The sequence below is a fragment of the Oncorhynchus clarkii genome, chromosome 27, assembly GCF_045791955.1.
Source record: "Oncorhynchus clarkii lewisi isolate Uvic-CL-2024 chromosome 27, UVic_Ocla_1.0, whole genome shotgun sequence".
NCBI lineage: Eukaryota > Metazoa > Chordata > Actinopteri > Salmoniformes > Salmonidae > Oncorhynchus > Oncorhynchus clarkii.
The window spans coordinates 17669573-17681628 of record NC_092173.1 but is presented as its reverse complement, the minus strand read 5'-3'; the positions used below and the strand labels follow the sequence as shown (position 1 = coordinate 17681628).

The window sequence follows — 12056 nt, the reverse complement described above, 5'->3', positions numbered from 1 at the left end:
CTCGAGCTCAGTGAGGTTGGATGGAGAGCATTTGTGAACAGCAGTTTTCAGTTCTTTCCACAGATTCTCGATTGGATTCAGGTCTGGACTTTGACTTGGCCATTCTAACACCTGGATATGTTTATTTTTGAACCATTCCATTGTAGATTTTGCTTTATGTTTTGGATCATTGTCTTGTTGGAAGACAAATCTCCGTCCCAGTCTCAGGTCTTTTGCAGACTCCATCAGGTTTTCTTCCAGAATGGTCCTGTATTTGGCTCCATCCATCTTCCCATCAATTTTAACCATCTTCCCTGTCCCTGCTGAAGAAAAGCAGGCCCAAACCATGATGCTGCCACCACCATGTTTGACAGTGGGGATGGTGTGTTCAGGGTGATGAGCTGTGTTGCTTTTACGCCAAACATAAAGTTTTGCATTGTTGCCAAAAAGTTCAATTTTGGTTTCATCTGACCAGAGCACCTTCTTCCACATGTTTGGTGTGTCTCCCAGGTGGCTTGTGGCAAACTTTAAACAACACTTTTTATGGATATCTTTAAGAAATGGCTTTCTTCTTGCCACTCTTCCATAAAGGCCAGATTTGTGCAATATACGACTGACTTTGTTGTCCTATGGACAGAGTCTCCCACCTCAGCTGTAGATCTCTGCAGTTCATCCAGAGTGATCATGGGCCTCTTGGCTGCATCTCTGATCAGTCTTCTCCTTGTATGAGCTGAAAGTTTAGAGGGACGGCCAGGTCTTGGTAGATTTGCAGTGGTCTGATACTCCTTCCATTTCAATATTATCGCTTGCACAGTGCTCCTTGGGATGTTTAAAGCTTGGGAAATCTTTTTGTATCCAAATCCGGCTTTAAACTTCTTCACAACAGTATCTCGGACCTGCCTGGTGTGTTCCTTGTTCTTCATGATGCTCTCTGCGCTTTTAACGGACCTCTGAGACTATCACAGTGCAGGTGCATTTATACGGAGACTTGATTACACACAGGTGGATTGTATTTATCATCATTAGTCATTTAGGTCAACATTGGATCATTCAGAGATCCTCACTGAACTTCTGGAGAGAGTTTGCTGCACTGAAAGTAAAGGGGCTGAATAATTTTGCACGGCCAATTTTTCAGTTTTGATTTGTTAAAAAAGTTAAAATATCCAAAATATCCAATATCCAAGTTAAAATATCCAATAAATGTCGTTCCACTTCATGATTGTGTCCCACTTGTTGTTGATTCTTCACAAAAAAATACAGTTTTATATCTTTATGTTTGAAGCCTGAAATGTGGCAAAAGGTCGCAAAGTTCAAGGGGGCCGAATACTTTCGCAAGGCACTGTATCTATCTGTTCTGTTAGGTGTATTTCCTTTGTTAATATGGACTCTTTTGACCTAAACATTTGTGTTCCATACAATAAGGGGATCTGCTGTACCTATGTTGTCGGAAAAATTCAGTTAAATTCCTCTGTCCTAGTTCCTTGTTTTTATCATCCGTTAGGGTTTGATTCAATTTCCAATATCCTCGCCCACGTGGAAGTTCATTAAGCGTAATGTATATGCCAATTATCTGATGGTCTGACCACGTTCTGTCCCCTATCAACACTTTTTAAACTTTTGGTGCCAACGAGATTGACACAAGAAAGTAGTAAAGACGACTAGCTTGATTGAGCCTCCGCCATGTTTATCACTAGGTCAGGATATTTAACTCTCCATATATTCACTGGTTCCAATATATCCATGACATTTGTGATTTCCTTAAGAGCATGAGGGTGATAGTTTGTAGTGTGAATTCCTTTACGATCCATTGAGGTATTATCATCTCCCACCAGCACAGCTGTTCTTTGTTTGCACCAAACTGAACTTTGTCTCTAGACATTCTCTCATCAGAGTTAGAAGTGTTTTTTACTGATGGGTTGTGGGTAACCAGAAAACGTTCCCAGGTGTCCATTTCCTTGTACAGTATCTTTAATAGAGTGTCACATTTACTGAGCTACAGCCTTACATGTTTACACTTCTCCCATACAAGGCCCGTTTACACACATTTTCAATCAGAACACATTCTCTATCCTCTCTTCCCTCCTTTTTCTTGTCCTTTCTGACCTCCGTAAACACACCTTTTGGGTTTTGTGGTGTGGTGAGAAACCTCCCAGGTTAAACCTTTTTTATCCTCTGCTAGAGCGAACACAGGAGCCCACCAACACACCCCACACACCACACACGTACCTGACAGTACCTCAGGGCCTAAGGTGGGATTTATTTTTGCTTGCTCACTCATATTTTCCCAGCTCGGCCTTCGCCACAGCGCCAGCTTTTTTAAGCCGTGGGGAGACTTAATGAATGCACTGCTAATCCTCACCAGTAACCTCAAAAGATGCTTGTACTCCGTCCTCTATTTTTGGCACATTCCTCTCTTCCTAGCTCCCTTAGTGAAAGGGGGTCTGTGTAATGCTCACCCTATTGTTGGTTATAGCTGCTATGTATAAGGGGCATAAGGTTACTATAAATCCATACCATGCCTTTTATTGTAGTGCAGTGGAAGAATCATTGAATTCCTAAACTATGACCACACAACACTGTGTGTGTGCGTGCGCATCCCAGTCTCCTGAGGGCTCCTCCAGACCGGGGCTAAGTTCCTCATGTGCAGGTCTGCACTGTGTCACCAGCAATTTTACAGTAACCCTACACTGCACATAAACACAGTTAGGAGAAAGAGGGAGAGAGGAGGGGGCGAGAGAGAGGAGGGAGGGAAAGAAGGGGGATTTCTGTGTGACTTCAGCGTATAGCTGTGTGTTATACAGGTTTTGCATTGCTTTCTTGCCACATCTCTCAACTCAAACTATTAGTTTGTTGACTCTTTCATTGGAAGTAGTGACCCCTCTTTACACACACACATTCCTCCTGTATAATAGGTTTACTCTCCAGAGGTAGCCCCCGACACTAATTCTCCTTTTCAAAGGGCTTCAGCAGGATTCCCTCACAGAACAACATTGTGCCTCTGATGTAATAAAAGGGGTCTGGCTTATGTCACCCCTTTTCCTTGTTCTTCACTTTCCCTCCTTTCCTCTCTCCTTCTCTCCAGTCTGAAATAAAGGGTTCAGTTGAGCTCAGTGGTTGTTTTTGTGTTTGGACTGGCTCATATTAATATGAATGCAGCACTGCTCCCAGCTCCTCAATGCAACACTAGACCAGATTTATCACTTTGAGACAGACCTGCTCTTTCTCGCTCCCTTTTGCTTCCTCTTTCTCTCTCCCCCCCATCTCTCCCTTCTCCTTTCTCTCTCTCTCTTTCTCTGGCCTTATGTCTGAGCTTAGTTATAATCTGTTCAAGACCAGAAACGTTTACACACACAAAGTCCCTGGCCTGAGAACAGTCTCCTACTCAGCAGCACTGTGATTTTTTTTTGCACAGTCGGAGGACTTCGAGCTTAGCTACTGGTCTGAGATCAGCCTCTTGTCAGCCGTCTTAGTTTTCATGCAGCACATGGAGACAGATGACGGGCATAGTGCTGCGGTGACAGTATAGAAAGAGTGATAGAGAGTGTTCTCTTTCTTGCTGCTGAATGACTTGCCATTCCAAGCTTCTCTCTGGTGTTTATTGGCATTATTGCTAATTACATCCACAAGGGGGCAATGGTCTTTACCAATGGGATGGTAACATATTCATTTTCCATTATTTTACAGCAAGATGCAAAAGAAGTCTGTGTGTTGGAATTTGGTCCCGCTCTGTGTAAATTATTTTGTGTGTGTGTTACAGGTCCTGGTGAGTGAGGACTCAGATGGAGAGGGAGTGGTGGCCCACTTCCCAGCCCATGACAAACCCATATCCTGCATGGAATTCAACCCCAGTGGTAAGGAGATGGCTCACTGCAACACACACACACACACACACACACACACACACACACACACACACAGTGAGTTGAGGGATGAGGAGTTCTTTGTTGTTGAGTGTGAACCCAGATGAAGGGGACACAACCTCACTGCCCAGGTCTTAATCTCTTCTGTGGGACTGTGGGACTCCAGGTTGTGTCCCAGTCTTAACCTCTTCTGTGGGGCTCCAGGGTGTGTCCCAGTCTTAACCTCTTCTGTGGGGCTCCAGGGTGTGTCCCAGTCTTAACCTCTTCTGTGGGGCTCCAGGGTGTGTCCCAGTCTTAACCTCTTCTGTGGGGCTCCAGGGTGTGGCAGGAAGGGCCTATGAAGTGGGGATGTATGCGTCTGTGTTAGAACGGTAGTCAGTGGGGCCTGTGCCTGAGGGTGCATGCACTCACCTGCAGTCAACACACAATAGAAGTGGCTTGATCAAGCAGGCCCTGCAGTGACAATGGCACTTCATCCCACTGTGGGAGAGTGACAACCATGCATTGATATGTGAAGTCACACACCGGGGCACTCCCTTTGTGTTTCTGTGGTCACACTCACTCAGTCAGGCCTTGATGTCGGTCCGACACCCGGTGGACAGCCTGGTGTGTGAGGTGTTGAGTTACGTTGCTCTCCTCACAACGGAAGAGAGGTTAGTTAAGAGGCGTTAGTGAGTTTGGTGTGTCAGTAGTCACTGGGATCATGGCCCAAAAATTAATCTATCACCCGTGTCAATTAATCTATCACACTCACCCGTGTCAATTAATCTATCACACTCACCCGTGTCAATTAATCTATCACACTCACCCGTGTCAATTAATCTATCACACTCACCCGTGTCAATTAATCTATCACACTCACCCGTGTCAATTAATCTATCACACTCACCCGTGTCAATTAATCTATCACACTCACCCGTGTCAATTAATCTATCACACTCACCCGTGTCACAAGGGCTTTCAGACGTTGAAAACACAATGCAGCCTTAAAGGTCCAATGCAGTCGATTTTTCTCAATACAAATCATTTTTGGGTAACAATTAAAACCTTACTGTGATTGTTTTCAATTAAAATGGCCAAAAAGAATCCTAAATAGCTTCTTAGCAAAGGGCAATTTCTAAAGCAAGAATTTTGCTAGGAATGTCTGGGAGACTGAAAATGAGCTGTTATTGGCAGAGAGGTATGGAACTCGGTCTTATTGGTCTATTAACTAATTTACCACATTGTGATGTCACCATACAGACAAACTCCATCCCACCAAAACGGGCTGAAATTTAAAGCAGTCTTTTCAAACAGCTCTTACACTATAAAAGGGTATTATTCCAACCTCATAGTGTGGAAATATACATTGAGTGTACAAAACATTAGGAACACCTGCTCTTTCCATGACATACAGTGCCTTCGGAAAGTATTTAGACCCCTTGACCTTCTCCACATTTTCCAACGTTACAACCTTATTCTAAAATGGATTAAATCTTTTTTTTAAATCTTCAGCAATCTACACACACAATACCCCATAATGTCAAAGCAAAAACAGTTTTTTTTTTAAGTGTTTGCAAATGTATTAAAAACAGATACCTTATTTATATAACTATTCAGACCCTTTTGCTATGAGACTTGAAATTGACCTCCGGTGCATCCTGTTTCCATTGATCATCCTTGAGATGTTTCTACAACTTGGAGTCCACCTGTGGTAAATGTAAATTAATTGGACATGATTTGGAAAGGCACACACCTGTCTATATAAGGTTGACAGTGCATGTCAGTGCAAAAACATAGTCATGATGTCAAAGGAATTGTCCGTAGAGCTCAGAGACAGGATTGTGTCAAGGCACAGATCTGGGGAAGGGTACCAAAACATTTCTAAAGCATTGAAGGTCCCCAAGAACACAATGGAAGAAGTTTGGAACCACCCAGACTCTTCCTAGAGCTGGCCGCCTGGCTAAACTGAGCAATCAGGGGAGAAGGGCCTTAGTCAGGGAGTTGACCAATAACCCGATGTTCACTCTGACAGAGCTCCAGAGTTCCTCTGTGGAGATGGGATAAACTTCCAGAAGGACAACCATCTCTGCAGCACTCCACCAATCAGGCCTTTATGGTTGAGTGACCAGACGGAAGCCACTCCTCAGAAAAAGGCACATGACAGCCCGCTTGGAGTTTGCCAAAAGGCACCTAAAGACTCTCAGACCATGAGAAACAAGATTCTCTGGTCTGATGAAATGAAGATTGAACTGGCTTGAATGCCAAAGACTAAGTGAATACAGGTGAAAGCTAAGATCTCTTATTGATATCACTTGTTAAATCCACTTCAATCAGTGTAGATGAAGGGGAGGAGACAGCCTAAAGTAATGAAAGTAATAATGACCTATCTGGTATTAGTGCATAAGGCTAAACTTTAGGGTTTAACTATACATGCACCAATTGCCAGATAATGCTTTTGGAAACGGCAAAGAATGTTAACATCAATCTACAGAGGCAAAAAGGCCATTGTCGAAGTTTAATTTAATAAGACAAAAGCTGATTGAGGAGAGTTGAAAATGAATAGATGTTATGGCTATGTTTGGTGGCAGGTAGTCTAGTGGTTATAGTGTTGGACTAGTAACCGAAAGGTTGCAAGATCGAATCCCCGAGCTGACAAGCTAAAATATATATATATATAAATCTGTCTTTCTTCCCCTGAACAAGGCAGTTTTCCTACTGTTCCTAGGCCGTCATTGAGAATAATAATTAGTTCTTAACTGACTTGCCTAGTTAAATAAAGTGGAAACTTAAGCCCAAGTCAGTTCTTCCCCAGAGTCAGATGAACTCGTGGATACCATTTTTACGTCTCTTCATGCAGTTTGAAGGAATTTGCTAAAAGGACTTAACGCAATTGCTAACTGGAATTCTTTTAACTGCTTGTATGCTAGCAGATACCATAGACTTCCATTCATTGTGCTAATGCTAGTTGGCATTGGCTCACAAAACTACCTCTAACTTCTTTAATACTAGATGCAGAGACTTATAAGTGCTATCCATGAGTTCATGTGACTTTGGCTTCATTGCCAAAATCCCGTAGTATCCCTTTAAGGAGAGAGAGAGTGTGTGTGTGTGTGTGTGTGCGCGTGTGGTTCAGTTTTACCCAGAGTGCTGTGGATGCTTCCTGGCCTCACTCTACACCAAATGATTTTGCACTGGCGTCTTCCCCCTTTTATGGATTGTTCCCCCTCGGAAATAAAGGCACCACACAGTGCAGTGTGTGTGTGAAGGAGCAGCTAATAAAGTAGCTGCTGAGTGATGGTGCTTACTGTGACCTCCAATCTTTGGTAGGAATCCTTCACATGCTTCTGACCAGGCTAGAATGCACCTCCCAGAAAAAATTGTCACATTTATAACACACACACTTTTTTTGTAACAAACATTCACCGCCTTTATACATGAACTAAATGTATACCTTTGTACACATATACATCCTCAATCATTTGCTTACAAACACATAGACTAACCCATGGACCCATTGACAATGTGTGTGACAATAAATCCCCAACACACACCCTTGTACAGATGATGTTTTACGTCTTCACATGCACTCGAGTCACAGATACGCTCACACAAACGCACGATCACTCTGACACGGCACACACAGTAATCACCTTCAGGTACATAGCGTGCTCTCCAAGCAGGTAAATGCCACATTTAATCTAGAAGGACTGTTACTTGGAGGTTTAGCAGAGCTGTTGTTTGGCAATTACAGAACAACTCCTCCCCCTCTTCAAGTCCTCTTTCCCTGGCCTGCATGACCGGTCCAATCTGTAGGGGGCGCCCTTGGTTTACCTTGACGACCTAGAGTTCACTCAGTCGACCTTTACCCCATATGTGTGTGCGTGCCTGCGTGTTTGTGTGTGTGTGTGTGGAGCCGAATTTACCAGGAGCAGGGTGCTGCCGCGCTGGCCAACCGCACAGCGTCCAGCCGGCAACCGTGACCACCTTTCATTGTACTGTCAAGTGTAACACACTGAGTATACACAATGGCTGTGTCCCAAATGTTCACTTCAAGCATCCCCCCTTCTGTTAACTTTACTGCCAAATCACCACATGGGTGCGTTGCCTGCCCATTTATGCCTGAAATATGACAGTGTCGGGGCACCCCGAAAAGTACCACCAAGAGCCACGTTTCTTTCTCTTTTTTCCCCTTAGCAAGGTAAGGGTGAGTGGGTTAGTGTGTGTGGAGTAGCTGCATAGTCCCCCCCACTTCGATGCTGTAATTTAGGAGCCTTTCATCATTAAGCCTCATGATCAAAACAACTGCCACGTTGGTCTCTGAAGCCGCCTGCTTTAGAGTAACAGAGAGCAAGGCGAGTCCCTTGGTCTTGATTGGGTGACTCGCAGTCTGTTTGTCCTGAATTAACTGCACAGAGAGAGAGAGCAAAATGAAGAGAGAAGAAAAGGACGAAAATGTCTTAATCTACCGTAGGGCCTTCAGTACCATGGCTCCTTCTAACAGTGGTCAAGTCAACCCCAAAAACCACCAGAGTCAGTATGAAACAATGCTATGACTCGACAGCTTAGTGACTGGTCCTGGAAAGCCCAACAAGTCCTACCCAAGTAGCATGACGCAACAAACCCCATAGAACTGCTTGTGTATGTTGGAGTGACTACACAGACAGCAGAGTGGTTATGGGGTGACTGGTCTGGCACCCTGTCCTGGCTGTGTGGCGTTCAGAGGTTCTATTCCTAGTGGTGTAATTAGAGGATAGGATGCTGCTCTGTTGAAGGCAGTTGTGAAGCTACACGCTCACACACACACCCTTTACCAGCTGTGAGCTGTTTTATTTACCTTCACTCCTTCACTACAATCTCTCTCCTTCACCTCTTACCCCTCGCACTTCACATCATCTTGACTTGATTATTAGCTGAGATGCCCAAGGTCAGAGACACATTGTTTTAACGGTAGGGCTTGTGAAACAGTTTGTGTGGAGGGTGGTTTGATTAAAGTGTGTAAGGCTGTATGCAGTGTATGATTAGGTGGTTGGACAGGAGAGACACTCGCGCTCTCTCTCTCTCTCGCTGTTTGTAATTCCTCTCAATCACGCCACTGATAAGAATCTTGGAATCAGTTTCTCCATGGAAGATTAGTTCAGCGCTGCTCGCTCATTTACAGGAACTCAACCTCACAACCGCTCTTAAAGAGATACACACACGACGACACACACTGAACCTAAAAAACAATGTTACTATTCTACAAACATTCACTCGCCTAACTAACCTCACACCTCTTAAATGTCTACAAAGTCTTGGTAAACGAGGCTAGAACTCATCTCCAGCCCCACTACCATAGCCCGCTAAAGCCCAGCCCATGTTTAGTAACACAGCATCATAATGAATAGCCTTGCGAATTGATGATAGAAACATGGAAAGTGCCAAGCAGATGTGTCATGATGAAGAAGGGTCACTGTGGTGTCATAACTCCTTGATGTGTGAGAGAGAGTCAGGCCTTCACCCCAACTCCCAGCTAACCCACACCACACATGCTGAACACGAGGGAGACATCCTGAAGATACAGCCTCTACACCCCCAGCTCACTCATTTAGCCTGCAACGAGCTGTCTTCACACACAGCAAGCAATTACCACTCCCCTCGTGGTTGTATCTTCGTGTTATGTGAAGTGGTGTTTTCACTTTATTTTCACACTCATTTAGCAAGATGTGCAGCTGTGTGTGAGTGCGTGTGCATGCGTGTGTGTACATGTGACATTTGTGTGTGTGTGCCATCCAAATCCGTGTTTGTGCTTTTTAGCACCATGTCCTAGAGTTCTCAGAATCCCTTGTTTTACCCAGTAGCAGGGCTGTCCGTCCACCATGGACCAATCACAGAGGATTAAACCCCCATGGAGTCTGCCAGTCGTTGGGCCCTTTCCTGCCCCCCCCCACACACACACACACACCTGCCCATGCCACACCCTGGGAATCATGGCTTTAGTAAAGCGCCGCTGTCCTCCTTGGGTAAAGCTGATGATCTATAGATTTTTCCCCAGCGAGCTCTGTCATAATCTATCTATTCTCTTCCTTTCTCTCTCTCATCACTGTCCCTTTCTCTTTGTTTTCCTCTACTTTTATATCCCTCACTCAGTTTTTAGCTGTTCAAATTTCCCAGGGTAATGATTTTGTCTATTCTAGAGATCTATTGTGGAGTTCCCACTGTGTCTGTCCAACTGCAGCCAGCCTGCTAGCAAGGTATTGTGCTTTCAGCTTTTGGCTCATAAAAAAAATGATATAGCTGCACACTCCTTCCTGGGTCAGTTTTGGTTTGAAGAGGTCTTCTACAGTACTGTAATGAAAGGCTACTGAAATTGGATACATAGCTGTAACGATGAATTGTGCTCTGCTCTTGCGTACAGAGTGCATGTAGTATGTCTGTACGGTGTGTGCAGTGGTCAGTGTCTAGTGTGTGTGTTTACAGTGTAGTCTTAAGTGCCTGATGAATTTGCAGAGCTACCAGACCTATGCTAGGTCTCCCTTTAGTGCAGTCATCTCCGTGGCCAGTTGGACGTCGGCCTCGCTGACGCTCTCCTACTGTTTGTCCAAGACACTGTAAAGCCACCACTGCCTGCCTGCCTGCGGGCTGTTTTTATGCTGTTTCCATACTTGGTGGTAAAAAGCAGTGGCACTGTCTTAGGAAGTCAAGGCCTCAGACCTGGGCTGTAAAACCAAAAGGAGATCAGAGGAAAGAGGGAGAGCGAGAGAAAGGGGGAGTGATAGAAGGAGAGAAATAGAGATAGGAGGAGGAATAGAGAGACAGAGCGGGGGAGAGGAAAAGAGCGAGGGCTGGCCCGAGACTGATCGACTGTTAGCAAGGTCTCAGTGGAAACTTAAGCCCAAATCAGACCACGCCTCCACTCCAAATCCCCAACCCCCCCACCCCACACAATCCAGACACCTCAGGCTCTGCTGTTGAGTCATCCACAACCCACACACACGACAACACGCAACGCTGTCTGTAAGTTGTTATAGTGTGGGGCGGGTTCTGATCTGTTCCTCTGATTTGATTTGGGGCTTTATTTTTCACAGAATTGAAGTCCACTTTGTAGACATACTGCATTTGGTACTGTGTTCACAAGATCCGTTAAACACACACACATTGTTCAAAGAGCCTCTCCTTGTACCTCTCCTCCAATCCCCCTTCCGTCAACGGCAGGCAGCACAGAGCAGCGTGAAATCTTATCTGCGGCGGCGAATGTTTGAGGGGATTCATTAGTTAACAGAAACACTAAAAGACAACTTTTAAATGGAGGTTAGAGATTACAGCCCACTCTCTGTTTTCAGAGAAACTGATTAAAGCTTTTCATCTGTCCTCTCTCTCCTTCCCTCCCTCCACAGTCCCCCTTTCTTTATCTGCAGATTGTGCTCTGAGTCTGACCAATTTGTTTGGGGGCTTTTAAACATGACAACAAAAGGCTGCTGTTATAGCCTGGCATCTAAGCTGCTGGGAGAATGTGTTTTATCTGTCTGCCTATTATGACGGAAAACTCAGACAGAGGCAGCAATACAATAACAAACCTGTGTCCCGAATGACACCCTATTCCCGAGATAGTGCACTACTTTTGACCAGGGACCATAGGGTTATTAATGCACCATGAAGTGAGGTTTAGTCACGATGGATTTAGGAATGTTTCGTGTTTGTGGTAGATAGAATGCGCCAACTTCTCTTCATTTGGAGAAGGGAAGTACAAAGATGTAAATGTTCCATACCCTGACCATGGTTTTAGAATGTCTGAATTTACTGTACATTCAGCGCATTGACTAACAGAAGGGGCTAACTTCTCTTCCTTTGTGGAGGAAAGTGTGATACACACACACACACACACACAGTGGGGAGAACAAGTATTTGATACACTGCCGATTTTGCAGGTTATCCTACTTACAAAGCATGTAGAGCTCTGTAATTTTTATCATAGGTACACTTCAACTGTGAGAGACAGAATCTAAAACAAAAATCCAGAAAATCACATTGTATGATTTTTAAGTAATTAATTTGCATTTTATTGCATGACATAAGTATTTGATCACCTACCAACCAGTAAGAATTCTGGCTCTCACAGACCTGTTAGTTTTTCTTTAAGAAGCCCGCCTGTTCTCCACTCATTACCTGTATTAACTGCACCTGTTTGAACTCGTTACCTATATAAAAGACACCTGTCCACACACTCAATCAAACAGACTCCAATCTCTCCACAATGGC

The 12056-nt window shown here is 44.5% G+C and overlaps 1 protein-coding gene across 8 annotated transcripts in view; it reads left to right on the top strand.

Annotated features, from left to right (window-relative positions):
- The window catches only part of LOC139385673 (BCAS3 microtubule associated cell migration factor-like), a 342007-nt gene that overhangs the window by 51422 nt on the left and 278529 nt on the right, over window positions 1–12056 (top strand). For all 8 annotated transcript variants that reach the window (XM_071130934.1, XM_071130936.1, XM_071130935.1 and 5 more), the window contains exon 13: window positions 3737–3830. In XM_071130934.1, the coding sequence (XP_070987035.1) occupies window positions 3737–3830 (94 nt within the window). The remainder of the gene's footprint in view (window positions 1–3736; window positions 3831–12056) is intronic.